Source organism: Megachile rotundata, chromosome 1 (assembly GCF_050947335.1).
Source record: "Megachile rotundata isolate GNS110a chromosome 1, iyMegRotu1, whole genome shotgun sequence".
NCBI classification, from domain to species: domain Eukaryota; kingdom Metazoa; phylum Arthropoda; class Insecta; order Hymenoptera; family Megachilidae; genus Megachile; species Megachile rotundata.
In genome coordinates, this window is record NC_134983.1 from 21,125,826 (window position 1) to 21,152,207 (window position 26,382).

The 26,382-nt window shown below is 34.8% G+C and overlaps 7 protein-coding genes across 12 annotated transcripts; 5 read left to right on the forward strand and 2 right to left on the reverse strand.

Annotated features, from left to right (window-relative positions):
* The first annotated feature begins 302 nt into the window (after nucleotides 1-302).
* Gar1 (Gar1 ribonucleoprotein) lies at nucleotides 303-1,775 on the forward strand. The gene is made up of 4 exons (XM_003705318.3): nucleotides 303-504; nucleotides 621-760; nucleotides 890-1,130; nucleotides 1,200-1,775. The coding sequence occupies exons 2-4, from the start codon at nucleotides 639-641 to the stop codon at nucleotides 1,494-1,496; spliced, it is 660 nt and encodes a 219-aa protein (XP_003705366.1). The 5' UTR covers nucleotides 303-504; nucleotides 621-638; the 3' UTR covers nucleotides 1,497-1,775.
* Nucleotides 1,609-4,192, reverse strand: Larp7 (La related protein 7). 2 transcript variants are annotated; one of them, XM_003705317.3, is made up of 6 exons: nucleotides 4,057-4,192; nucleotides 3,628-3,941; nucleotides 3,208-3,554; nucleotides 2,193-3,137; nucleotides 1,983-2,127; nucleotides 1,609-1,912 (listed from the first exon to the last, which is right to left on the reverse strand). In XM_003705317.3, the coding sequence occupies exons 2-6, from the start codon at nucleotides 3,875-3,877 to the stop codon at nucleotides 1,761-1,763; spliced, it is 1,839 nt and encodes a 612-aa protein (XP_003705365.2). In that variant the 5' UTR covers nucleotides 3,878-3,941; nucleotides 4,057-4,192; the 3' UTR covers nucleotides 1,609-1,760. The 2 variants fall into 2 exon arrangements, with proteins under 2 accessions (XP_003705365.2, XP_012145537.2); XM_012290147.2 differs by having other exon boundaries at nucleotides 4,018-4,160.
* Nucleotides 4,193-4,344: 152 nt separating this feature from the next.
* Nucleotides 4,345-6,321, forward strand: Rpt3 (26S proteasome regulatory subunit Rpt3). Its single transcript, XM_003705316.3, has 6 exons — nucleotides 4,345-4,498; nucleotides 4,690-4,782; nucleotides 4,855-5,188; nucleotides 5,279-5,482; nucleotides 5,567-5,831; nucleotides 5,901-6,321. The coding sequence occupies exons 1-6, from the start codon at nucleotides 4,466-4,468 to the stop codon at nucleotides 6,217-6,219; spliced, it is 1,248 nt and encodes a 415-aa protein (XP_003705364.1). The 5' UTR covers nucleotides 4,345-4,465; the 3' UTR covers nucleotides 6,220-6,321.
* A 208-nt stretch (nucleotides 6,322-6,529) lies between these two features.
* LOC100883003 (alpha- and gamma-adaptin-binding protein p34) lies at nucleotides 6,530-8,954 on the forward strand. 2 transcript variants are annotated; one of them, XM_012290139.2, is made up of 6 exons: nucleotides 6,530-6,911; nucleotides 7,001-7,170; nucleotides 7,238-7,352; nucleotides 7,421-7,576; nucleotides 7,678-7,794; nucleotides 7,841-8,025. In XM_012290139.2, exons 1-6 carry the CDS (start codon nucleotides 6,848-6,850, stop codon nucleotides 7,873-7,875), a joined length of 657 nt encoding a protein of 218 aa, XP_012145529.2. In that variant the 5' UTR covers nucleotides 6,530-6,847; the 3' UTR covers nucleotides 7,876-8,025. The 2 variants fall into 2 exon arrangements, with proteins under 2 accessions (XP_012145529.2, XP_003705362.2); XM_003705314.3 differs by having other exon boundaries at nucleotides 6,535-6,911; nucleotides 7,857-8,954.
* On the forward strand, nucleotides 8,814-21,678 carry LOC100876881 (uncharacterized). Of its 4 annotated transcripts, none has more exons than XM_076534242.1 (17): nucleotides 8,814-8,954; nucleotides 9,670-10,107; nucleotides 10,191-10,271; nucleotides 10,337-10,478; nucleotides 10,585-11,064; nucleotides 11,148-11,417; nucleotides 11,482-11,699; nucleotides 12,292-14,966; nucleotides 15,059-16,400; nucleotides 16,474-16,837; nucleotides 16,934-17,335; nucleotides 17,413-17,736; nucleotides 18,077-18,224; nucleotides 18,342-18,780; nucleotides 18,893-19,514; nucleotides 19,650-20,058; nucleotides 20,128-21,678. In XM_076534242.1, the coding sequence occupies exons 2-17, from the start codon at nucleotides 9,699-9,701 to the stop codon at nucleotides 20,425-20,427; spliced, it is 8,625 nt and encodes a 2,874-aa protein (XP_076390357.1). In that variant the 5' UTR covers nucleotides 8,814-8,954; nucleotides 9,670-9,698; the 3' UTR covers nucleotides 20,428-21,678. The 4 variants fall into 4 exon arrangements, with proteins under 4 accessions (XP_076390357.1, XP_076390361.1, XP_012145534.2 ...); XM_076534246.1 differs by lacking the exon at nucleotides 8,814-8,954 and having other exon boundaries at nucleotides 9,698-9,963; nucleotides 10,030-10,107; XM_012290144.2 differs by lacking the exons at nucleotides 8,814-8,954; nucleotides 17,413-17,736 and having other exon boundaries at nucleotides 9,698-10,107.
* Nucleotides 21,679-21,738: 60 nt separating this feature from the next.
* Daao1 (D-amino acid oxidase 1) lies at nucleotides 21,739-23,515 on the forward strand. Its single transcript, XM_003705313.3, has 6 exons — nucleotides 21,739-22,071; nucleotides 22,139-22,262; nucleotides 22,395-22,540; nucleotides 22,609-22,765; nucleotides 22,841-23,125; nucleotides 23,198-23,515. The coding sequence occupies exons 1-6, from the start codon at nucleotides 21,887-21,889 to the stop codon at nucleotides 23,309-23,311; spliced, it is 1,011 nt and encodes a 336-aa protein (XP_003705361.1). The 5' UTR covers nucleotides 21,739-21,886; the 3' UTR covers nucleotides 23,312-23,515.
* mof (males absent on the first) lies at nucleotides 23,333-26,258 on the reverse strand. Its single transcript, XM_003705312.3, has 7 exons — nucleotides 25,930-26,258; nucleotides 25,241-25,500; nucleotides 25,016-25,106; nucleotides 24,809-24,936; nucleotides 24,508-24,738; nucleotides 24,187-24,431; nucleotides 23,333-24,098 (listed from the first exon to the last, which is right to left on the reverse strand). The coding sequence occupies exons 1-7, from the start codon at nucleotides 26,120-26,122 to the stop codon at nucleotides 23,879-23,881; spliced, it is 1,368 nt and encodes a 455-aa protein (XP_003705360.1). The 5' UTR covers nucleotides 26,123-26,258; the 3' UTR covers nucleotides 23,333-23,878.
* Between the last annotated feature and the right edge of the window lie 124 nt (nucleotides 26,259-26,382).

Below are 26,382 nucleotides of genomic sequence, written 5' to 3' on the forward strand. Positions count from 1 at the left end.
AAAACAATAAAACATTAACTGATATCATTTTCCTTGCAAAATACATCATATAACAAATTCTATTTAGATAAAATTGAAAGGAACTTAACTTATAATAAATCCATGATGCACTACGGATATGAACCATAACCTAACATGAATCTACAAAAATATACCGCTATGTAATTTACAATTTATATAAAAATAATACTCTGCATAAAACACATTGAAATTAATTTCTGTAAATCTTACAATTTATTAATAACTTAAACCATGAAAATTGTTTTATGTAACATATAAATAAAAATTTGAATTACACTATTACTATTACTACCATTTTAATGGCGCGAATTCGAAGGTAACACTCTGCTGTACGTGCCGGAATGGTTCGTGCGAGCGATTAGCATTTTCTGTATATAAGTCGGTAATTTGTTTTTTGATAGTTGTATATATTAATGACTGGTTTTGTATAAACTACTGTAAAAATACAATAATTGAAAGAGGCATCTGGTGAACAAATCACAGGTATATTACTTGTATAAATTTTTGTAGGTTAAACACGTGGTGTGTTTACTTCTGTAACCTCATATCGTATATATTCTTGATATAACGCAACAGTGAGATATTTTATACTTTTTTAGTAATTGTAAAATACAAAAATGTCATTCCGTGGTCGTGGATTTGGAAGAGGCGGCGGAGGAGGAGGCGGTGGTGGATTTAGAGGAAAAGGAGGTGGTTTTCGAGGACGTGGAGGCGGTGGATTCGATAGAGGCGGAAGAGGGTAATTATTTAACTTAATGTTTACTTCTTTCACCCTTTACAATTACAATTATGTTAAAATATATCAGATGGAATATGATTCTGCTTATATCTAAAAGAATTATACAAATAAATAATTTATACATTGTAGGCACGATCAAGGACCACCAGAAGAAGTAACTCCACTGGGTCACTTTACATGGACAGTTCAAGATGATCTAGTTGCAAAAGTAGATATAGAGCAAGTACCTTTCTTCAATGCTCCAATTTATACAGAAAATAAACAACAAATTGGAAAAATTGATGAAATCTTTGGCAATATCAGAGATTACTATGTCTCTATAAAACTATCAGAGAATATAAAGGCATCTAGTTTTCAAACGGATACACGGGTATATTTCCTTATATCTAGACGTTATTTAATTATAATACATGAGCTAATTATTATTGTTTTATTTCAGTTATTCATAGATCCAGCAAAGTTATTACCTTTACAAAGATTTCTTCCTAAACCTCCTGGATCAGTACAAAAAAGAGGTGGTGGTGGTCGAGGGATGAAAAGAGGCGGCGGAGGACGCGGAGGTGGTGGACGTGGTGGTGGTGGTGGCCGAGGAGGCGGTAGACCATCGTTTGGACGTGGTGGTTTTGGAAATAAGGGTGGTGTTGGAGGCGGCGGCGGTGGTGGTGGAGGTGGTGGCGGCTTCAGAAATCGTGGTGGAGCAGGATTTGGAAGAGGTCGCGGAAGAGGAAAATGGTAGAAGAACGAAGATTATAATAAACTTTTACATTAAGACATGAAGTAATAATGGTACCTTAATTTGATTGAGAGGACTATAATGTAAATACTTTTAAGTCTCAACTGAAAGGAAATATAAACAATAGTTGATTTATTTTCATTGATACTTATAGAATTATATTTGTAATTTGCATTTTCACAATTATTTCACTACTGTAAATCATTTCCATAGTATGTACAATTATTACATATGTATATCTCCCAAAAATAAAATCTGTCATCTTTTTTACACTTCATCAAATTTAATGTGTTTTCCAAGTTCTTTCTCTGCTTTTTTCAATAATTTGTTCCTTCCCCTCTGTTTGATCTTAACAGTTTTACTTAACTTTTCTTCCCTATCGCGTAAAATTTTATCCCAGTACATTTTTTCTTCCTCACCTATAAAATGACACAAAATGAATGTTATATATGAACACATACAGCACAGATATTTCATCAATTTGTTTACCTTCTAATATTGACATGTGCCGCTCGGTATCAGACTTTTGGGCAAAGGTTTGTGCAGCTTCGTTTGTATCGCATCTTACATATGCAACGTAAGAATCATTTTCAACGTCTATATACTTTACAGAATTATTGCTCTTCAGTTCCATCTGAAAGAATATTAAATATATGCAAAAGATATGTTTATAATAATACTCGAATTATTGTTACATACTTTAAAACTTTTTGGATCTGTACATGGTTTATCCATTTCAATTTTAACTATAACTCCTGGAGAAAATGAAAAACGACATGTACTTGTGTTATCTTGCTTGTTCTTTTTGTCCTTTTCATCGGTTTCTTCTTTGTCAGTTTTATTTTTTTCGTAATTAGACCACTGATTCCACCTTGTCTTCCTTAGATGTTGTTTAAGAAGTTTCATTTTACTTCTTTGTAATTCTAAATACTTATTTCTAAGATGTTTCCAGTCTTTTTTAGCCATCACCTGTAACCCCATACTGTAACTAACATCTTTGATTTTACTTTGCTTCTTCCTCTTTCTTTTTTTCTTATTTTTCTTCGTAATTTTCTCCTCTTCTGTGGCTGGAACTGTGCTATCATCAGTTACCATTTCTTCACACTGATCTGATACTTGCTCTTCATTTATGGATACAGATTTCTTATACTTTATTTTTTTTGGAACACTATCAGCTAAATTGTCACTTTGTTTTTCACTGCTAGATTCCATTTCATCGCTATTCACATCCATAGAATGTTTACTCTTTTTTTTCTTATTTTTTATTGATTCATTATCTGTCTGCTTTTCTGCATCCATGGTTTCAGAAGAATCTAAGTCTTTGTGCTTTCGTTTTTTTGCCTTCTTTTTATTTTTATTTTCATGACTGTCTGAACTAGTATTTTCATTATTGTCTAAAGTAGAAGTAGTATTAGAATCCATAATTGTTGTAGAATCTTCCTTTTCTTCTACAGGTTTATCAATTTCAATATTTTCTGGTTCTTGGTTATCAATAATTTCATTGATACAAGTATTGTTTTCATTGAAATTTACTGGTTTTCCCCGTAATGTCACATCCTTCTCTGCATCATCAAAAGTAGTAATACTTAACAATTCATCAGGGGCAGTATATGAAGGTAAGACAAAGCCTTTTTTTTGAAAAGCCTAAAAAAATATAAAATTTCAGTAGCCTGAAATAATTTGCTTTTCTCTACTTTAAATATGTTCTTCTTACCCTGAGACATTTATTAGCCTCTTCAGGTGTATTGAATTCCACAAATGCAAAACCCTTTATTTTCTTATTTATTTTAAATTTTGGAACAGAAACATATACAACTTGACCATACTGAGAAAATATTGTACTCAGCATTTCATGATCAGCATCTGGAGGCAAATTTTGTACATAAACTGTACAATCATCTATATTTTCTTTCTGTACTATTGGGGTTACTCTACGAACTTTTGTTCCATCTTTGGATAAAGATAATATTGTTGATGCTTGCAAAGCTTTAGTTACCCTATTTACATCAGTAGTTAGTTCCCGTATCTTGTTACAACGCATGAATATCATAAGATCAACATCTAAAAACAAAGAAACTTAAATAAAGTTTGTTCCAATTTAACAGAATATAAATATTGATTAAAAAATTCTTACATGGATCTTCTTTAATTAGATTACTCAAAAACCTGTCTTTACTTAGATTTGCATCGCTAAAGTAAAATTCCATTTGCTTGAGTATTGCAGCATGTAATGCTTTCTTCCTAAGTCTAGGTTTTCCTCGTGAAATACTTGTGACTTTATTAACAGTTTCTATATGGGGTTCTTCTATCGATTTTTGCACCTGAGGAACAGGAACTCTTTCTGAGTCTAGCTCCATATCAGATTGTTGTTCTTCCATCACCATTGTTATTTACAAATTTATTAAGTTAACGTTAAATAAATCTATAACTTCATCTGTTGTCTAACACCTGTAAGTTTATTCCCAATTTTTAAGTGGATATGAAACTTATTAATATTTACTTTAAAATTATAATTAGATCATACCACACTTTTAATGAAACTTAAAGTAATTAAATCTTTTACCTTCACGATCCGAACTGTAACTATTTCGCGGTCGACAGTTCTTTAGTGCTCGTAAACATAACGTCTGAAACGATGTATTTTATAGGTGGGTTGGCTAATGATTATCTTGCAAACATTAGCATGAGTTTCCACGAAATAGCATAAAATTTATAATTCCAAAACTATTTTACCCTTTGCTTTATAGAAGAAAATACATCTAAAATAAGTTAATAATTATAATTTATCACAAATTGTTTAATATTTTACCAAGCTGTTTTATTCTCCAATCGATTTTGTATACTTTGTACTCTTATATAGTTAGTGGTAACAGTCAGTGACATACCAACATTCAAGTGAACCTACTGAAAAATTTCAAGTCATTCGTTGATTTATATATTTGAAGTTATTCAACAGTTGTTTATTTCAAATAATGGATGATATGGGCATTATTTTGCCTGATAAGGTACATATATTCTTATCTATATTTTTCTTCAATATTTTCAATAAAAAAAAATTCAAGTTTTGGTTAATCTCAACATCATCTGTCATAACCTCATTTTATCTCTGATGTAAATCTTGGTGTGTCATTATTTATTAACACAATTTTGCACATTTTTATTTAACAGTAAATCGGAATTTGTAACTATTTTGTAGGATGTTGGAGAAATGGATTGTAAACCTGTAACTGGACACTATACTGGTGCTGGAGATGAGTTGGACGTTGAAGACTTATATACTAAGTATAAGGTAAATAAATTAATAATTCACATTTAAATATTATTCAATTAAATGTTATAACTGCAACTTTATTGTTTACAGAAATTACAGAGGATGTTAGAATTCCTTGAAGTTCAAGAAGAATATATCAAAGATGAGCAACGTAATTTAAAGAAGGAATATTTACATGCTCAGGAAGAAGTAAAGCGTATACAAAGTGTACCGCTAGTTATTGGTCAATTTTTAGAAGCTGTAGATCAGAATACTGGTATAATTGGTTCTACCACTGGTTCTAATTATTATGTACGAATTTTGTCTACAATTGACAGAGAGTTGTTAAAGCCTTCTGCCAGTGTAGCACTTCATAAGCATAGTAATGCTTTGGTAGATGTCCTACCACCAGAAGCAGATTCTAGTATCTCAATGTTGCAAGCAGGTACACAAGACTATTAGTATTTAATAAAAGTATATTTGGCTGCTTTGTATCAACCATAAAACTCTTTCTATATATTACATTATTCCATAGATGAGAAACCTGATATTCAATACAGTGACATTGGAGGTATGGATATGCAGAAACAAGAAATTAGGGAAGCAGTAGAACTACCTCTTACTCACTTTGAATTATATAAACAAATTGGTATTGATCCCCCAAGGGGTGTATTAATGTATGGTCCACCAGGGTGTGGTAAAACTATGCTTGCAAAAGCTGTAGCCAGACACACTACAGGTAAATATTAAATATAATTGCATATACATATAACATGTACTTTCAAATGACATAAATTAATTTTGTACTATTAATATGTTTCAGCTGCATTCATTCGCGTAGTAGGTTCTGAATTTGTACAAAAATACTTAGGTGAAGGACCAAGGATGGTCAGGGACGTCTTCCGTTTAGCCAAAGAGAATTCACCGGCTATAATTTTCGTCGATGAAATTGATGCTATAGCTACAAAACGATTTGATGCTCAAACAGGGGCAGATCGTGAGGTGCAACGTATTCTTTTAGAACTGCTTAATCAAATGGATGGTTTTGATCAGACTACCAATGTGAAAGTCATAATGGCTACAAATAGGTAACTTATTATGTCTATTGCATTTAAATTACATTGTACATATTGACTGATTCATCTTTATTTTTTTAGGGCGGATACATTAGATCCTGCGCTTTTACGTCCTGGTAGATTGGATCGAAAAATTGAATTCCCCTTACCCGATCGTCGGCAAAAACGATTGATATTCTCAACAATCACTGCCAAAATGAATTTAAGCGAAGAAGTAGATCTCGAAGATTACGTTGCGCGACCGGATAGGATTTCTGGCGCAGATATTAACGCAATTTGTCAAGAAGCAGGAATGCACGCTGTTCGAGAAAATCGATACATAGTATTAGCGAAAGATTTCGAAAAAGGTTACAAGAACAATATTAAGAAGGACGAATCCGAACACGAATTTTATAAATAAAAAGGAGAAAATACAACTCCTACATGTCCTTTATATTTCATGATCACATATGTATTGCGAGTTTATGTACTACTACGAATCTAATAATATACGTTTACACAATTTTTGTGTTGTTAATTACCATTAGAATCCCATCCTATCTTTAAAAAAAATACCGATACCCATCAATAGCACGCAAAATATTTTGACGTAATTATAGAAATTTTTAACAAGTAGAATGACTTTAAATATTTTTATAATTTGATGTTTGAAGATTATATTTTTTACAAACATTCATAAAAATTATGATACGCATATAAAAAATTAGTCATAATTATCGTAGTGTTTTAACCATTAAATAACGAAGATTCATCGCGATGATCGTTCATAATGAAATGTTATAAAATGAAGATGCGTCAGTTTTTAAAATAGAACAGTTTATTTTTTATCAAATATAATAAAACAAGATTAATAAAATAACTAAATAAAAGTAATATATATATATTTTAATTCGTTTAATGTGTCACGCGTTTGTGTGAACTCATATAATCATAACCTAACAACGATAACAGTAAACAATATTTTAAACAAATTTTTTAACATATTTTGAGATCGTTAATTTTTAATGCTATAATAAAACTTTATTACGATGAATTTACCACGTATATTAATAGTAAGTACTGAAAAGGGGAAAGCAAATGAAATTGCTACAAGTAAGTTGATGTTGATAAATTTAAATACATCTGATACATTAGTCATTTAATAGAAATGTCTGGAGTTTCTAGATTTCTGTATTTTGTAGATGTGGGAGCTGAAAGGTTGTCTAACCAGGATCATTTTGAATATTATTTATGGAACATACAAAACAAGTATTACAAAACACAAGTATTAATATGTGTTACTGAGAATCCTTCGTCAGACATCTCAGTTGATGGGGTAGAGGCTCTTATTATACATCATGATCCTCAAGCAGTAAGATATTTCATTCATAAAAAGAACTTTCATCGAGGCGAATGATTTCTGGCATTAATTTTCTTAGGAAAATGCAGATCAAAATTTAAAACAGTGGTCATCATTAATTACTTCTTTAGCTGAAGCAGAAGTATTATTATTTTCTTGTAACTTTATAACAGATGTTGTTATTAGAGACAAAGGTACACAAAAATAAGTAGCTATTATGATACTAAATTGAAACATTATATACATTCTTGATGTATTTTAGTGATAAAATGGTGTCTACAAAACAAGTTTGAATTAATTGAATTCAATAGACCCGATGTAGATGCTTCAGAGGCTGATTCAGAACATAATAAATATGGTATCGAAAGGATTATTGAAGCTTTACATGCTCATATGTGGCCTAATATGATACTCAAAGGTTTTCAACTGAAGTTATAAATAAATCTAGATTTTATAATATAGTAGATTTCGTAATAAATGAACATCTTCCAAAAAAACTAAGACATTCAAATTTTGCAGGGAAACCATCAAGCATAGATGAACGAAACAATGATATAAATGAAGTTGAAGAACAGTTTGAAAATATTGAATTGAATCAGGAATCAACAGAAACATTACCAATGGAGAACATGCTAGGTTGGTTAAAATCATACTTGTTAAAAAATTCTATTACAATTTGTAGAAATGAAGCTTTCCAGATGGTATTATGGGAGATGAAAATGCGGACTTTGGTGAATTGTTCAGTCACTTAAGAGCAATGAAGGAGCATGCAGCATCATTGCCAACTAATCAAAGACGAATAGCAGCTGAACAATTAGTCACTGCTTTCTGGAAAGCAATGGGTGGTGATCCATCAGAAATGGAAGATTAATTTGTATGCATCTATATAGATACATGTTAGAAACATAATTATTTACAACACCTTTTTGATGTTAGTTTTTAAAGTAAAATGATAAGGAAATTCATTATCACAGCAGAATCACGAAACGTTTCAAACTACATTTCAATAAAACTATAAAAGTAGCATAAGAATAAAATGGGAAGATGTAGTGTTGCATGTATTCAATGTACTTCAATTTTGCATCGAAATTTTATAGTAAAACTTTGTATGATTTCTTCTACAAACGTTTGGATAAATTTCACGTTTCATTATTATATTTATTGAATAAATTCATACAATCAATGTAAAATAAAATGTTTTAAATTTCGTATTAAATTGTAATCCTCTGGTAAAATGTTATAGTTTTTAATTTATTGACTTTTAAATGTATAATAGTAAAGTGTGAATAAATAATTGTAAATTGTAGAATAATGAAATGGTAAAATATGAAAATAGTAGCATGGTAAAATAGTAGAATAGTATTACAGTGAAATGATAAAACAAGTAAAAAAGAATAAAATAATAGCATGTTCGTATGAGAATAACATTTGTCGCGATAAAAGAACATACAGCCAGACAAACATTATTCGTTTATAATAAAATAAAATAGTAAGATAATTGGTAAGATAAAGCGAATCACGATTTGAATCGGCTTGAATTTTATTTATCCCGCAAATATTGGTATCCTTGTTTTAGTTGTGTAGTCGAATGTGCATAGTTGCCGGCCTGTCGTTTAACTAAAATGTCTGACGCTTTTCTCATAGTTGCCCCGTTTGATTTGGACGAACACACAAATAGAATAGTGGAATTAGAAACGTTCGCACGGCCAAAATATTTGAGGTGCAGCACGCAATATATTTTGTCATTTTTATCGTGGACAACATGTATTCATCGGTTACTTAGTACTCAGAATGGAGTAAGTGATATATCGAACTGACCATAACTATATTCTGTGATATTTAGTTCTCTTTTGATATTTCTTTCGGATTTTCATATATTTTATTAGGTAATGACAGTTTTATACAGTCTCGCTAATAAAATAATTGCGTTTCTTACAACTTTACGAACTACGAACGAAAATCTCTCTGTACTTTACAATCTTGATGAAAACATGATTCGTTGATTTCATTCAATATTTTAATATTTTATCCGTCCACCACATTAATTTTATAACTGCTTTTATGCAGAGAGATAGAAATTATTATTGACGATCGGACGCGTTGTTAATTATAACTGCGCTGTGTCCTGATAACATTTTTGCGTATATCCGTGCATCCGAATATTTGTATTTAAAATGTATTGTTTGCATTTCATCCGAAAGTAAAGAAAATTAATCACCTTTTTGTTTTTGAACTTTTATATACATTTTTCATAAAAAAGTTCGTAATTTATTCAGACATAAAAGTAAATTATATGTTTCTTGTAATTTTATTTTATAGAATCTGATATAGATATTGAGTATGAACAATAAAACTTTAATTGCATGCATGACAAAATAAGAATTTATCAATGACCAAGACAGACAGATAGTTGAGGTTTTTCAAGGTAAATCTTCATACTGATTTTTTCACTTTTACAGTATCCTGATTTCATTCTTTTCTTTTTTTGTTTCAATATAATTTTATACGTAGAAAAACCGGGAAAGAAACATATTAACACAATGTCGCAATCAGAGGATACTTATGCTCCAGAAGAACCAACATCAGACATTCCGATATCATTGCTTGACATACAAATGCCAGAAACACCAGAAAGTACAAAGGGTCAAGTTAGCGATGGAGACACGCCCAGATTGGAAAGTCCTAAATTACTTAAACCCGTGCTAGGAAAAGTGCAAGCCAAAAAACGGTTGATGGCATTTGCCAATAAGTTCAATGTACTACCAAAAGTTCAGAATAAATCTAACCTTCTTCAGGCGCATCCGGGTAAACTTTCTAAATCTAAGAATAAGTCAAGCGATAATAAATCTTTACAAAATAATTCGAATGCAGGATTAAACGTAGACTCAGACTCTGCTCAACAATTTCATAGTCGCCATTCAAGTGGTAATAAATCAAAAAAGAAAACAGGTATCATTTAATGATCTCAGTTTGCATATTTTTTAATATCAATAAAATGTATTCTTCAATAATTCGATGATACAATTGTACAGAAGAAAAGATACTGGCTATTGAAGAAATTAGACGTGAAGAATCCAAAAGCAAGATGTTATTAGCAGAAGCTATGGCTGCAGGTATTTATTCTGAAAATATTTTAGAATGAAATTAGTTCATTAGTGATAACTGCTTCATCTTACAGCTAGTATAGAGGATGAAAACTATGCTAATAGAAATGGACAAAACTTGTTAGAAAATATAAAAAGTATTAGAGAAAGAAGTAGACAGGATGACATCAATAAAAGTGGTTCAAAATCATCCATAGAAAGTAAACGTTCGGAAAGGTATAAAACCGTTCAATTTTTGTTATCTTAAGAACATTTTAACTGTGTTTCATTACTTGTTCACATTTTTTAATGTGCATGGATGATGTACAAAGATTTTTTTAAGGAGGCGATATGGAAAAGAAGAAAGGAGAGACAGTATAAATAGGGAATCAAAAGATTACAATACTGGTAAAGAAAGATATTACAGACTCTCTCATAACAGGGAACACCATAAAAAAGATAGAGAGGGAAAGAAAGATGATAAAGAAAAACGGGATGACGGTAACAAGTACGAAGAAAATCGAGACAAAAAGGAAGATGAGAAAGATAAAAAAGATAATGACAGGGAGAAATGGGAAGATATAAAGGATAAGAAGGGAATGAAAGAAAAGAGAGAAAGTTTTAGGGAAAAGAGAAGTGATTCGCGGGAAGGAACTGTTGAAGTTAAAGACAGGAAAGAAAAAGAGAAGGAGAGGGATAGGGGAAAAGAAAGAGATATATTGAATTCTTCTTCGTGGATAGAATTAAAACAGTGTGGCATAACGATGCATGATATCATCGATGTCAGAAGACGCGATCCCACGGATCGATTATCAAAGAATAGGTTTGTAAGGATATGTAACTACACCTTACGTACTTGTTTCTCATTTATCAAACAGATAGTGTAAAAAGAAAAATGTATTACAGAACAGCCGAGGATTATTTACGTCATTTTGAACAAATGTTAATGTTGAATGATCATCGCCTGAGACGATATGCTTTTGTTGCCGAAGGACTTGACGGACCTAAAGAATATCCTCCGGAATCGATAAGAATAACTAAAAGAGGAAGGCCTCAAATATTTTATTCAGAGAATCCCCGAATGTCTTTCTTTCTTAATCGTCAACAAGTTCTTCAAGCTGTGAACACTGATCGCCGAGAAAAGATGCGAGAGATATGCGAAGCAGATTTTATACGGTATATCAAAATGTTCTTTTTTCCTTCAATTTTCCTTTACCCATTCAGATCCTAACGATTCTAGAGATAATGCAGAAGAAGCGGAGCACCATCAACAAACGCGTGATTGGTATCCGAAAGCAGGCATTTGTACGACTACTGATAAAACAAAGTGGCACGTACCCATTAACGTTCAGCTTCCCAAGTCAAAATGGGACAGTGAAGATGAAGATAGGTTTACCAACGATACTGCCAAAGAACAGGGGGACGAAGCGAAATCGGGTGACATCGAATCAGAACAGGGTATAAATTTATATATTGTATTTTGACCTTTTATAATATCTATAAAAGACTTTTGAGAAATCGTTCTACTTTTATGGCTAAAAAATGAAGCTATTTTTAGGGATTTTTTTCTTAGCGAATACATATGTAATGAAATAAATCTTTGTAGCATGTATTGAACTATTTATTAAATAGTATCAAAAAACTGCAAAAATAATTTTATTATATTTTGTTTTGTTTTTTCTTAGTATGAAAATGGCATCTCAAAAAAAGGTATTTCTATATGGTGCAAGTGATTTCTCAGCTCATAGGGGAGCATACGACCCGTAAAACACAGATAGCAGATTCAAAAAGTAATAATTTTGCAAAATTGTGCGTACTTTCTTGAAGTAAGCTAGCTTTGTTAACATAAAGAGTTATAATTGAGATTTTCAAGTTTTAAACCATACATAGAAAAATTCATTACAATATTATTTATCAGCATGCAAAAGCTTATTAAAGTCTGAAGAGAATACTTGAGGTGGTTTTTTTGTGAGAATAAAATCCCTAAATATAGCTTAGCATTTTAATCATAGAAATAGAATGATTCTTCAGTGTACTACATTTGTTTCAGACCAAGAAACCTTTTCTCCACGGTCGAATGTAACAAAGGAGACTATTGATACTGATAAGAAAATTATTGACGAAGAAAACAAATCTTCCAGCACCAAAGAAGCGAACGAAAATAGACAATCACCATCTCCTACGCCATCTTCAGCGGGCAACGAGAAGTTAGCATCAGAGTACGAGCAGTTCATGAAGATGGTTTGCAATGACATTCCTGTAAAAGACTTCTCGCCAAAATCAGTACCATCTAAAGCATCTACATCAACGCTGAGTTACCACGAATTCAACATAGAAACTAATTTGCCAGAAGACAACAATTTCTCATTCATGGATCACAGTGTACCAGGAAGGTCTGATAAGATTGATATGAATCAGGAGGAAGAGAAACTTGGTAATAACGACAGTCAACAGAACCTGGATAAAGTTTCCAAGGACGAAGAGGAAGAAATATCTTCGAACAGCAGTCATAGTCAAGAATGTACAAAAGCAGAGGATGAAGAGAAGGCGGAGAAAAGTGGATCGGAAGATTCAAAATCGATACCTAGCGACTGGGAAAATGTTCGCATCAAGGTGGAACGTTTGAGCGATGAAAATTCTGATACCAGAGAGACGAGGAAGAAGCGAAAGCGAAAGAAAATGACCTCCAGCAGCGAATCATCCAGCACCTCCAGTTCCTCCGACTCCGAGGAAGAAGTCAAACGGAAGAAGAAAAAACAAAAGTCATCTAAAGATTCGGATTCGTATTCGGACTCGGATAGTAGCGAAAGCAGCAGCAGCTCTAGCAGTGATTCTTCCAGTTCCGATGACAAGCGAAAGAAAAGGAGAAAGAAGAAACGGAAAGCTGAGAAGAGAAAGAAGAAAGCGAAAAAAATAGCGAAGGCGAAAAAGAAGCGGAGAAGAAAAGTAAGTTCCGATTCGAGTAGCAGTGATTCTGACACTAGGAAAAAGAAGAAAACAGCGAGTAAGAAATCGAAAAAGAAGAAAGAACGCAGCAATAAACAAGATGAAAACGAAGATATAGGAAAAACTATACAGAAGTCTCCTCTGGAATCTTTGACGCCGGAAAGTACAAAGTTATGCTCCCAGGTTCCGACCAAGAAAATCAAAGAAGAAGTTAAGGTAGAATCTAGAAAAAGATCAACCGAGAAACATGACATGTGGAGTCAGGAACAAGAATTAGTACGAAAGGTGATCTCAGATAACGATGTCTGTAATAAAAGCCACAAGGATGAAGAAAAAAGAGGTAAGAGTGACGAGGAGTACTTGGAAGAATGGGACATGGATTCTGTGATCATGCCGCAGCAAAAGGGACAAAAGATATTGAGAAGTAATGTCGAGAAGATAGAGAACACTGAAATAGAGAATATTAGAAAGATAGAAAGGAAAGATGAACGAAGTAAAAAAGAAGAACGAATTAAAAAGGATGAACGTTTCAAGGAGAAGTGTCCTTCTGAAGTTATACAAGAAAGTCTGAAGATGGAAGATGACAGTGATATGAAGAAGAAGAAGAAAAAGGATAAAGAGAAAAAGAGCAGTAATGAATTTCTCGCTGATTGGGAGAAAGAGAGTGAACGAATGTCGCAGCAGATGATGCAGGACGAGATGAAGCATTCTAAAAAGTTGGATAAACAGAAGAAGGATAAATGGGGGGAAACCGAATTTGATACTTTGAATGTACCATCTTTGACACAGCTTGAGAGGGAAGTAAGTAAGAGACAGTTGTTGGCGGATGACTGGGAGGTTGATAGTTTAGAAGCTGTACCAGATTTGTTGCTCAATAAGAAAAAGTCTACACGTACTTCAAAGAAACTAGAGAAAGAGGTTAGATATGATAAAAAAACAGACACGTACATTGCTATAGAGAAAGAAACTTTGAGAGAATGTAAGAAAAGACAGGATAGACTCTCTGCAATGAGAATTTGGGAAGAGGAGCAAGAGGAAGGAGAGAGAGAAGCTATGATTATGGAGCAAAAGAAGAAACAGAAGAAAAACGAGTGGGACATTGAAGAGGAATCATTTTTGTTGAATAAGAACGATAAAAAGGAATGCATTGAAAAAGATGTTTCTACGATGGACAGTATTCACAAAGAAGTAAGTGCTATCAGCAAGGATATAGGTACACCAATGAAGCTTGACTCTATGTCTGCTAAAAGGAGTAAGAAGAGTCGCTGGGACATAGCATCACAGTCTGAGGAAAAGATAGAACTTAAAGCTCCTGTTATGTGGGAAGAAGAATGTGCTGAATGGACTAAAATAAACAAATTTGAACGTAAAGTGGATAGAGTTTCGTTAGAACATTGTGAGTCTATGCTACCAAAAACCAAAATAAAGGATGAGAATATTTGCATGGTTGATCAGCAATCCAGGAAATCTCTGTCTAAAAATTCATCAAGCTCAGATATTATTGATTTGTTTTCAAGAAAGTCTCAGGATGTAGATTTGTCAAACTCTTCTTGGACACTAGAAGAACAATCGAGGAACAAGACTAGAATGAGAAGTTTGGAAAACAGTTCTCAAAGAGATTCATTTTTTAATGAAGCAAAAGAAGAAGCAGTATCAGTAATAAATGAACAACCTATTGCTGATCAGTTGAAAGACATATTTGAAATGGATGTAAAATTGATGAAAAAGAATATTGAATTGTACAGTCCCAGTTCTCCTGCACCTTCTCATAAATCTGAGGTATGTTATTTTTCAATTAGACGAAAGTCTATTAATATTAGAACAATATATTTTTAGTCTCAAATGTTTTATTAATATTTTTTACTTTTCAGGATATTGAAGCTTTTGATAACAGTCACTCAAATTCATCAAATCTCAGAGATGACTTGTCTTATACCCCAAAGAAAGAATCTCTAATCAAATCTGATGAAGAATCCATTCCCAATATCCCTCTTCAAATAAAGTACAGAGATAGCAAATACATGAAGTCTACCATAACAAAAGAAGACTTCGAAGAAATCATGGGATCACAAACGGAGAAAGAAGCACCTCAACAAAAATTCGATGTGAAAAGCTCAGACCCCTCGCTTGATCTTTCAATGAATGAACCATATCCCGATTCAAACAGTTACAAATCGTTAAGAATGGACATATTTGCAGAATATGAATCTGACGAGTCACGTAATAGGTTGAGTAACAAGAGTTCTGAAGTAGCTCCTGCTAGTAGTACAAAATCAGTGGAAGGATCCGAAGAATCCGCCGAAAGCAAAGCAGCTCTTAAACTAATCCCTAAACAGCTATTAGTTAGACGAAACAATGAACGTCCAAAGACAAAATTGATCTCTGACGACCCCATGCAACATGCTGCAGCTCTTTTAACTATTCAGAAAAAACTTCGAGAGTCACATGCTATGAGGAATGACATTAGTGCATCCTGTGGAGAATCTTCAAACGACTTCAAGATCGAATGTGAGCAAATGATAAGTACCGACACATCTGCAGCTGACATTGCTCCTGTACAACAGGCCATTGTCACGGAAGTGGATTCCAAACATTTATCGATAACACTAAAGACAACGATCGCGACGAAAGCAGAACTGCCAGCCACAGTAAAGCTTTTTGATCATGTTGAAGAGTATAGATCGGAGGAGAAGATCGAAGCCAAACCAGAGGAGCTGAAGAAACCTAAAATCTCTAGTATTAAGGACACCAGTGATACCGAAGGACAGGCAAGGTCACCCTGTAGGGACCAAAGAAGAAAAAGTCCTAGTAGAAAAGAAAATAGGGACGATAAACGAACTACTGATCGCGGTAAAAAGGATAAGAAATACGAGGATAGGGAAAGGAATGATAGGAAGGATGGTAGGAGCTCGAGGCAAGAATACAGCGAAAGAAGAAGGTCCAGTCCTTCGGGTAGTCGTAAAAGGAGAAGAAGTGTGAGTCCAAGAAGCTCATGGGAACACGAGAGAAGCCGTAGTGAGAGTCACAGTCGCAGTTGGAGCAGAAGTAGGAGTAAAAGTCCGAAGAGGAAAGATGAGTCGTTTGCTTCTTCGAGTAGGGAGAAACGACCAAACCGAATCGATGATGAAAGGGGTGGTAGATCTAGAACGGACGATAGAAGGGAAAAATCTACGCGAAGTCCTACTCGGTTCAACGTTGCTCCGTATAATAAAGGTATAATGAAGACTGAAGATTAAAAAGTTATATAGTAACAATTCTTTACTCATGTAAAATTTTATATTTGCAGATCATTTTAAAAAGCACGGATCTACTAAAGGAGACCGTGATGATTGGAACAGAAGGAAATACGACAGCGTGGAAAGAGAAAAAGAAGGAAAATCGTACGAGTTACTAGATGTGTTACGAGAAAGAAACGTAGAATCTGAGAGACATAGGGAGAACAGATTTCGCGGGGACGAGACAGATCGTGCGTTCTGGCCATATGAATCGGAGAATATGTTGCGAGACGCAAACGAATCTCCGGATTCGTATCCCAACGGTGGTCAAGATTTAGATCTTGAGTACGAAGAGAAAATGTATTATAGGGACGAGAGTATCGAAAGAGAGATCTTAGAAGGCCCACTTCGTTCTGTATCAAAATTCAAACACAGGTAACACTATAACATTAGTATTGAAATCTCTTCATTAATATATTGAGTGCCACATCAATAATTATAAGCACTAATCTGTTCATATCGCTTTAAAAGGAAAAGTAGATCCACCGTGAGAAGAGACAGACAATGGGAAAAGGACAGGGATTCGTTGGATTTGGACAGACACGTACATGTTCGGAGACCGGACAAACTACAACCCTCGAGAAATCGTTCATCACCTCGACCAAGACGATCATCACCTAGGTCCTCACACGACCGTTTCAGACGTGCATCTAGATCGCGATCAAGATCCTGGTCGAAATCGAGATCTCGATCCAGGTCAAGGTCCAGGTCCAGATCTCGATCACGTTCCCGATCAACGTCCAGGTCACGATCCATGTTACGATCGAGATCCAGGTCCAGGTCGGGATCACGATCGAGGACGAGGTCCACCTCGAGATCTGGAATGAGGAGTCCTGATCATTCGAGGATGACTGAACGATTACGGTCTTCCAGGTGAACAATGCATGAATTTATTTTATTATCAAGTACTCGGTTTAGATTGTCGATAAACAATTTTAATGTGGATTCAGATCACCCTCTGTGGGACGAGGTAGAATCAGCGAAACTTCGAGGGAAAGGAAGGATGAACACGACAGTATGAAACTAGATAGTTGCGGTGAAAGAGGTAGACGCATCGAGACAATCGTGCAGTCTGGGTTACCTAGGGACTCGACTGTGTTAGACTCAGATCTGCACCTCGGTGACAATATGGAGTCGGTTGCCTCGAGTTTCCAATATTCCAACGAGACCGAAGTTGGAAACGAGTATTATTATACTGAGAATAATTTGACTTATCCTCCGTGTATCGATGACTCGACTACGAGTTCACCGAAACGTTTGTCTCTCGACGATAGGTAATTCTAATTCTAATTCGTGTTTATTAATCTGATCCTAACTACCCTTCCTTTCCACGGTTTCCTGAACCGTCTTGTAGTGGCTATACATTTGGGCACAACGTAGGCTAAACTTGACAATTTTTTAATCATCAAACATTTATATTTACAAATTTCTTTGTTTCTGAAGTATCAAATATCCAGGATCTCCAAATCCTTAGATCCTGAAATTTCTAAACCCTCAAATATAAAGATATCTCTAAATCCCAAAGTTCCCAAATCTGAAGTATATATATATATTTTATTAGGACACTCTGCATGTACTACATTTGTCATTAAATTTGCTATTTGTTTATTGTAGGTTGGAGCTCGAGTTAGGAATCAAGAAGCAACAAGATAATGCAGGAGTGTCGAGTGAGTATGGAGATAACTTCAATTCCAACGTATGCTACCCATCACCAACACAACAACAACAGATGCTCTATCGCCAACAACCTACTGTTCTACAAGTATGTTCATTGCAAATCACGTAGGAAAATCCAGTATGACAAGGAACTCCAAAAAATCTATTTAATTCTACAACTTTAAGCTTAACCAGTATAATGAAAACGCTAAATATTCTACAGGTAGGTAACGTGTTACAAGTGGTGCCTGCAGACTTCAACGGTGTTCCAGCAGCGCGTAGAGAACCGGCTAGTGCCCCGGCAACTCCAGTTGTGCGAGGTTCTAGCCAAGTAGTGCGCGTAGGTAATGTTCTTCAAGTTGTACCAACGTCGTTGGACTGGAGCGGTGGACAGTCGTCGACGGTTGATCAGTCAGGAGGAATGATGTACTCCGCGACAGTCCCTCAACCTTCTCCAGTTCCTTCAGTCCCTATATCCGTACCTGTTCCAGTTCCTGTCCCCATGCCTGTGCCAGCAGTACCACCCGCAATGTCTTCGTCCACTCCTGTTGCTACTTTGTCTCCTGTCCCATTACCTCTTTCCGTACCTGTACCAGTACCTGGTCCGGTGTCCCTTCCAGTAGCACAGACGACGTTCCCGAGGACGGAAGTTACGCCACAAAGTAAGCAATTAGATAGTTCATATTATGTACATCACTGATATAACTCATGGCAATGTAACACGAGACTATTATAATAGTTTACAATGATAGTTTAAAAATAATTATTGTACAGAAATACCAGCTCAACCGGTGTACAATTATGAAGCCATCCTGGAGACGCGTCGAAAGGAGCGAGAAGAACGGAAGCGACTACGTGAAATTAAACGAAAGGAGAAAGAACGTAGACGGATAGAACGAATAAACCGACGGGCCCTACGATTGTTAGAGAAGAACAACATGCGTCAGACAGAAAACACGAGTCAACAGCAAACTTCAGGTTTAGATCCGTCTGTTCTGAAAGCGTTGAGGGAAACTGAAGAGCAAGTTGACGCGGGAGAGCAGTCTTCTTCGACGGTTACCGAGAAAGAAGAAGAAACACCGATCGCAGTCCCTATTTCTGTTTCTACGGAAGAAGGAGCAGCAGGTGATGACGACGAGGAGGAAGAAGAAGAGGAAGAGGCAGAAGTAGAAGATGACGAAGAAGATGAAGAGGAAGTAGAGGAAGATGAAGAAGAGGATGAGGAGGATGAAGAGAAGTCTTCGTTGCGAGTAAATAGTCGGCGGAGTGAAGTCGACGACATTGCTGGCACCAGTATAATTGAAATAAACAAGGTTCAAGTTGAAATAGAGTCTAAAGAGTGGTTAGAGTTACCACCGGCACCTATAAAGGGAATCTTAGTTGCGTCAGGTTTCAGGTATATACTTTGTGCTTTCATAAACTATTCTTTCACATATTATCACTTAAACGAGGTGTATTGGGATATTTAAAAATTTAGGTATATGAGGACATATTTATATTTCATGGTACAAATAATTATTTAATATTTCAGAAGAAGCTCCATCGCCAACGGCAATCTGGACGACACTTCTACTCCCGAAAACGAAAGCGACGACAATACGGACAAAGAGGGTACAGAAGTAGACAAAGTCAGTGAATCTAATAAAAACGAAGTCGGTGAAAATAAGTCTAAATCGAAAGGTCAAGCCAAAACAAAATCAAAATCAACGAAATCTAGTAAGTGGAAACAGAGAAATAAAAAGTCTGTACAATTCGCGGACGGAATCAAACCTGGAGAAGGTACTAGTCCTAGTGGTGGCGAAGGAGACATGCCTTCCCCTCCACCTCCTTCGTCGACAGTTACTCGCGTTGGTATTCGTGATATTCGAAGACCAAGTTCTAGGAAAAGCAGGAAACAGGAGAAACGGACACGACCTCCTAAAGCAAAGAAAAAAGTGAAGGTCGATTATCTTCCGATATGAAATCATCGACGTATGATTTTTAAAGTCTAACGAGTTGTTATTTTATAGGTGAAGATTATAAAATTGAAGAAACCTCGTGTGACACCACTGACTGCTATGATGATGGACGACTCGGACGAATTAGACGACCGTTCTCCACCACCACCGCCACCTGGTTCTCCTCCGCCTCCACATCTTTGGCCAAGCTATCTTTCTGCTTACAATTCTACTGCTCGTACCAGTGAAGCTCAATCAGCGACGCCTACAAATTCTAATACCGTTCAAGCTCCACCACCACCTACGCCACTGCCTCTTTTAGTTCCTCCACCCCCTCTGAACTATACCATACAACCCTGCAGCAAGGCGTAAAGTGGTTCTTGTTTTGTATTTTAGATCAGTGATGGGCCATTACAATTATATACGACGTGCACTCATGGACACTGATGAGTGTAAAGTAGACTCTATATTGCCATAGATAGGACCGTAGCAATAGACAATTCTTGGAATTGGATATGTCGACAGAGATCCTTGCAGTGCTTGAGTTTAAAAATCTTTTAAATGTTTGCATACCTCATCCCTGCCCGCTCCGTGCACGCCTGTGCCCATCTACGGACACTTAACCCGTCCATCACTGTTTTAAATAAATCATTCTACGCTATTGTGTAGAATCTTAGATTAAGTTTATCAAGTGAACAATAAGCGACCATTTATTTCTCTGTTGAGAAAGGAAACTCGTAAACAACGTAATGCGTAAAGGCTTCATAGATTTCAGAAAACACGAAATCATTGAAACCTCACATGGTGGGACTTTAGGAAAAGTAATGTATTATTTTGTTAGCGACAAATCATTGACTGTTTGCTCTTTTTGTAAATAGCTTTATTCTTCCCGACACGATCATTGTCGCTGTCGAAATGGGAAAAGAGTTCGTGTATACAAATGTTCCATTGCATCCATGTCTCGACAAATTCGCGTTGCGTTTATATATTTTTCGATACAAAGAAAGAAAAAAGAAAGACACGAAGAGAGATCAGATACAATGGAAAATTGTAACGCATGACACGAATGTAATTTATAGGGACTTGAGAACTCGAAGATCAAGTTGTTAATAGCGATTACATTGTTGAAGATGTAAGGTATTCATAAAAGGTGAATTTATCATTTGTATATTTTACTTTTGTAGTTCAATGTAATCGATACCGATTGTCTTCAATTAAGACATAGTTTAAGATGGGTCTTGATGCAATTTTTCTCTCTGACGTTTAATTTTTTAATTACTCAAGCTCATTTACGAAAACGAAGGTTGTACATACTCGGGTATAGATGTGATTAGAACAAAATTTCATAATAATCGATGATGAAAAACAAGGCAAATAATAAATATGAAGATGAAGCTGAGCTTGATCAACTATTCTCTCAAAATTATTATACTCGTTGTACATAATCTCGATCGATCATTGTTTATTCATATATCATTTCTTTTTACTCCGCGGATACCTGTCCTTTAAAACGATATTTCTCGTTTTCAACGAGGAACGTTAAACTGCCCATGCTATCTGAATTCCCATAACATTTTGAAAGATACCAATTTATAACAAATAAAACATGATTCTTTTAATAAAGCTCGTGTTTCATTTTAATCCACGTAACACGTCATCAACAATATAATAAGAAGAGTTCATTCAGTGGAGATAAGAGTTGTTTTTATCAACATAAAAGTATTGTTCTGTAGTGTAGTTATTCTTGAAGATTAACAGCCAGAAGTGTTATATCACTCTTTTATTTACTTTACTCAATTGCAAACGGTTTGTCAATTGTAGAAGCAGAAAAATGAAAGTGGCAATTGTTGGAGGTGGAATAATTGGTTTGACAACAGCGTTACAACTACAGGATGAATTACGTAACGCTGAAGTTACAGTTTTTGCTTCTGATTTCGATAACAATGTCAGCCATGTGGCTGCTGGATTGTTCAGAATTGGTTCTTCGTACTCTGGACCGACTGAAAAGATAACGAAGTATCTAGATAACATTCTTCGTCTAATTTTAATTAAACGTTTGCATTCAAATAAACTTCGTTTTTAGAGAATGGATACGAAATTCGTATGAGTATTATGATGACATCAGAAAGAGTCATGAGGCTTCACTTGCTGGTGTAACCGCTATTTCTGGTTACATGTTTGCTAATTCCTCGCCAGAAACGGTTAAGGTTAGTTTTTCAAAAATAAATTTTATTATATAGCACTATGAGTAGGTCAGTGCTGAAAGGATATCAATAACGTACCTTTAAAAAGAGATACTCTAAGAATTGTTCTGTAGGTATTTTCTTATTTTATCACAGAGTTATTGGATTGAAGATTTAGTACCACTATATAGGAGAGCCTCAGATGAAGAATTTGATTTGGTTGGGGGTAATTGGAAATATGGATCTTTCTTCACAACTCTTCTCACTGAATGTAGACAGCATCTCCCATGGGCCCGCAAGAAGTAACAAACTCTTAAGTGATGTTGCTTTTTAAAAGGCATTAAATTATTAAACAAATTTATTCTTACAGACTACAAGAAAATGGAACCAAACTCACAGTTAGGAAATTAAATTCTTTAAAAGAACTTGCCACAGATTGGGATTTGATTTTTAATTGTACAGGTCTTGGTGCCAGATCTCTGTGTAATGATAGATGCATGGTTTCTATGAGAGGTCAAGTACTCAAAGTACGTTTCTTGCAATAGAGAATTTGTTTGACATTATATGCAATTTGATTTGAAAATCTTAAACTAAAAACATAGGTAAAAGCACCATGGATGAAAACATTCTTCTATGGGGAAGTAGACACGTATATTATACCTGGCTTTAACAGTATTGTTACACTTGGTGGTTCAAGAAACTTCGATTCTGAAAATATGAAAGTTTGTCCTTACGAGTCTGCAGCAATTCGAGAAAGATGCCAGACCCTTGTCCCAGCTCTTAAGAAAGCGGAGATCGTAAGGGAAGAAGTTGGCTTGCGACCACACAGAACAAATAACGTCAGAGTAGAAGCTGAATGGATTACAAATGGAGTTTCTAAAGCCATTGTTAGTTTTAAACAAATTTATTTCGATAAATTCGTTAAGATTCCATCGTTGATGAAATATTTTGTGTTACAGTTAGTACACAATTATGGACATGGAGGATATGGAGTATGCACCGCTCCTGGGACTGTGAAGTATGCCATTCATTTGGCAAAGGAAATGCACAAGTTTTCTGTTGCAAAACTTTGAATATTGTAATATTAACTGAGATTATTAACCTAATTAGATTTGTTTATTATTAACGAATTTACACAAGCAAATCGTTAACATGAACTAATACTGCGTGGTATTATTGACGTATAACGTACTCTACCTACACTTTCAGACTGTAATTACGCATTAAAGCTAAAATATCTTAAATAAAGGTAAAATAATTTGTTCATTTTCAACAAATACATGGTATTTTGAGTCCAGTATATTCCACTTCTTTCTTTCACAGTATACTGTAAAAAAAGCAGAACTATAAGAAAAATCCTGAAACGTCTCCCATTACTTCTGTGCTCCGAAATAGTAACGAAGCCTATGAATCAACGTCTTCGCTTCTGCTACTTTCCAAACAGATACGAGATTTTACACGTTTACTATGCATACTAGTGGAAACTGTAATGCATCATTGGAAGGTCGTTTAACGAATTCGAGAACATTCGTTGCGAACTATCATGTAGAACTGCTTGCCAAGTGTTTATCAAACACGTTAAATCGTGAATTTCACGATGACGAAAACCACCGAATGAAAACCATTCTTTTTATTTCCTGCTACTTCTTGCCTGGCTTCACGTTCTTTCGAGGTGGAGCACCCCATCTGAGTGCGCTGCTATCCACCGTCAGTCTTGGTCTTTTATACTGACTACTTTTTATGTGTTCTTCAACTAGTTTAGGCGTTACGCAGATTACGTGTTGTCCCTTCCAATATTTGACCATATTCATACTCTGCAGCGTTGATATAATATCCGTTTGCGAGATGCTTGTCATTTGGCTATACATTTATTACGAATATGATTACTTAGTTTTATTAAATTTGTTTAAAATTTTAATACTATACATACGTGGTTATATATTGTTACCTTAAATCTTTTATGCTAAGCGTTCCACGAAAATCTCTGAGAATTTCTAAAAGAATCCAGCTCCAGTAGCTTCTATATGATAATTTTCCCAAGTCACTTAATGGTTTCTCAGGACTACCGACAGTCTGTTCTATTCTGCTTAATTCATAACTAAAAGCAATTAGTAACTTTCCATAGCCTTGTCTTTGAAATGGTGGTAGAGTTAATATGCAAGCAACATTGTTGCCATCGGGAGATTCTTTTTCCTGTAAATTAATTACATAGAATAAAGAGATGCAAATTATAAATCCAATTATAAACGAATTAAATTAAGAATAATACCTTTGAAAAGTAACCAACTAAATGAGCTCCATGTTTATCAACCTCACAGAGAATGTAAAATAGAAATGGTTCAACATCAAAATAAAGGGTTTTATGATCCAAAAATAACTTTGCTAATAAGCATAAGTTTTGACAATAAATTTTGTGTTCTCTACCATCTACTTCCCAAATACTTAATGTGCCTTTGCGGTATATCTCTTTCCCAACTGGTTGTCTGTGAGTGCATTCGCTCTATAATCAAAATATATAAGTAATAAATCCAACTGGCAACAATTAAACATATCAAAAAAATTTTCCTTACCATGTGATACCTGTATGTCTTTTCCAGACGCATGTACTTTAAACAATATTCACAAATCCATAATTTAGGTTGTTTGCCATATTCTTCTGGGTAAGGACTGAAGTACCAAGTATCAATTTCATACTTGCCTAGAAGGGAACTTTTGAAAATAATGAGACCTTTTTCACGCATGAGGTTCAACAGCAAAAAATGCAGGTTAATACTCACCAATTTGAATTTTATCAATGTACTTCACTTTTGTTATTGCTTCATGTTCTTTTTCTAAAGCAGCAGTTGTTGGATCCATTTCTGCATATGTCTATAATAAAAGAAGATAACAACTTACATTAATAAATATGTCTCCTTAATATATTCACAAAATTTAAACTTTGCTCATAGATAAGCAGCTTAGTGTCACATGTTATTTCATAAAAGTATTTTTAGAATACATACTTTCTGAATATGATTAATTTCATCATGTCTTCTCTTTTGATTTCTTGTAATTTTGCGATCTGAAGAATCTGCTAATAAATCAGTACCAGAATTTCTGTCCCCACTCTTCCAACTTCTATCACTCATATCAAATCTACTAGACATAATTCTGTCTCTTGGTACCCACTCATCCAGTCTTCTGTTGTGACCTTCATAGTGTACATAATATTCATAATGACTTTCACTTTCATTGTATCGGGTTTGAATAATCTCTGCTGGATCTATGAAAAAAATTAAAGAGAAAAAAAAATTTTTATTTTATTTCATTTACAAACATCCATATACTTTGAATACCCAACTGAACATTTACATGTTTTACAATGTACAAATTTTCAAATTTTCAAATCGCCAAATTTTTTAATTTACAAATTCAAAAATTTACGTTCAATCTATTATTGTCAATATTTCAGTGCTGTCAACAAATATTGAAAACTCTGAAGTACATCATATCGATATACATGTATATTGATCGCCTGAGGTCTCCATAATGTTTTCAAAACAAATGAATAGTTTATCAAGGCAAAGCCGGCAATACAAATACAAATATAAAACCGCGAAAAAAGCGCGCGGATAATTGTTCATTAATTTTAAATGCTTCTAAACATATAATTGAAGAAAAAGAATTAGAATCATTTTTATGGTATATTTACGCCAAGAATCATCGGATCTGCGAACAAGATAATGTTCGCCTATATCAAGAGGCAGTTCTTCGAGACTGTCCGCGTCATCGCCGGATCCCTTCCCGCCATTCGTCAACGTGTTCTCACGTTTTTCTTGCTTCACCATCGTTTCCTTCGACCCTGCGATACAATTCTCTTTATTTCTCTGCTCCGACTCAGCCATTTTTCGCGGTAAAATCACTGGTAAACGAAACGATATTCGCCACCGCAAAATTTCTGCAAATAGATGAACATTGCACTCGCTGATGCAACGCGACTAATACGGCCATGAAATTCTCCACGGCATACATTATACGTATACACAAAAGTAACTAGACCGTACAGGGCACATATACCGGAAGTGACGATTATTTTTCAAAGTATCAAGTGAAGTTGTACTCGAATACATTTATGTTATTCGTTTCGCGGTAGATCATTGTCAAT

Excerpts from the sequence above, each read along its gene's own strand:
- Daao1 (XM_003705313.3), top strand. The coding sequence starts at position 21,887 with ATGAAAGTGGCAATTGTTGGAGGTGGAATAATTGGTTTGACAACAGCG. Across the intron at positions 22,263-22,394 it reads CCTCGCCAGAAACGGTTAAG|AGTTATTGGATTGAAGATTT; the intron begins GTTAGTTTTTCA and ends ATTTTATCACAG. Across the intron at positions 23,126-23,197 it reads ATGGAGTTTCTAAAGCCATT|TTAGTACACAATTATGGACA; the intron begins GTTAGTTTTAAA and ends TTTGTGTTACAG.
- LOC100876881 (XM_076534242.1), top strand. The coding sequence starts at position 9,699 with ATGTCGCAATCAGAGGATACTTATGCTCCAGAAGAACCAACATCAGAC. Across the intron at positions 11,700-12,291 it reads TGACATCGAATCAGAACAGG|ACCAAGAAACCTTTTCTCCA; the intron begins GTATAAATTTAT and ends CATTTGTTTCAG. Across the intron at positions 17,336-17,412 it reads GAACGATTACGGTCTTCCAG|ATCACCCTCTGTGGGACGAG; the intron begins GTGAACAATGCA and ends ATGTGGATTCAG.
- mof (XM_003705312.3), bottom strand. The coding sequence starts at position 26,122 with ATGGCTGAGTCGGAGCAGAGAAATAAAGAGAATTGTATCGCAGGGTCG. Across the intron at positions 25,501-25,929 it reads CAGATCCGATGATTCTTGGC|ATCCAGCAGAGATTATTCAA; the intron begins GTAAATATACCA and ends TTTTTTTCATAG. Across the intron at positions 24,432-24,507 it reads TAGTTGGTTACTTTTCAAAG|GAAAAAGAATCTCCCGATGG; the intron begins GTATTATTCTTA and ends ATTAATTTACAG.
- Rpt3 (XM_003705316.3), top strand. The coding sequence starts at position 4,466 with ATGGATGATATGGGCATTATTTTGCCTGATAAG. Across the intron at positions 5,189-5,278 it reads TATCTCAATGTTGCAAGCAG|ATGAGAAACCTGATATTCAA; the intron begins GTACACAAGACT and ends ATTATTCCATAG. Across the intron at positions 5,483-5,566 it reads TGTAGCCAGACACACTACAG|CTGCATTCATTCGCGTAGTA; the intron begins GTAAATATTAAA and ends AATATGTTTCAG.
- Larp7 (XM_003705317.3), bottom strand. The coding sequence starts at position 3,877 with ATGGTGATGGAAGAACAACAATCTGATATGGAGCTAGACTCAGAAAGA. Across the intron at positions 3,138-3,207 it reads AGGCTAATAAATGTCTCAGG|GCTTTTCAAAAAAAAGGCTT; the intron begins GTAAGAAGAACA and ends ATATTTTTTTAG. Across the intron at positions 2,128-2,192 it reads CAGATCCAAAAAGTTTTAAA|ATGGAACTGAAGAGCAATAA; the intron begins GTATGTAACAAT and ends ATATTCTTTCAG.
- LOC100883003 (XM_003705314.3), top strand. The coding sequence starts at position 6,848 with ATGAATTTACCACGTATATTAATAGTAAGTACTGAAAAGGGGAAAGCA. Across the intron at positions 7,171-7,237 it reads TACATCATGATCCTCAAGCA|GAAAATGCAGATCAAAATTT; the intron begins GTAAGATATTTC and ends TAATTTTCTTAG. Across the intron at positions 7,353-7,420 it reads TGTTGTTATTAGAGACAAAG|TGATAAAATGGTGTCTACAA; the intron begins GTACACAAAAAT and ends GATGTATTTTAG.
- Gar1 (XM_003705318.3), top strand. The coding sequence starts at position 639 with ATGTCATTCCGTGGTCGTGGATTTGGAAGAGGCGGCGGAGGAGGAGGC. Across the intron at positions 761-889 it reads TTCGATAGAGGCGGAAGAGG|GCACGATCAAGGACCACCAG; the intron begins GTAATTATTTAA and ends TATACATTGTAG. Across the intron at positions 1,131-1,199 it reads GTTTTCAAACGGATACACGG|TTATTCATAGATCCAGCAAA; the intron begins GTATATTTCCTT and ends GTTTTATTTCAG.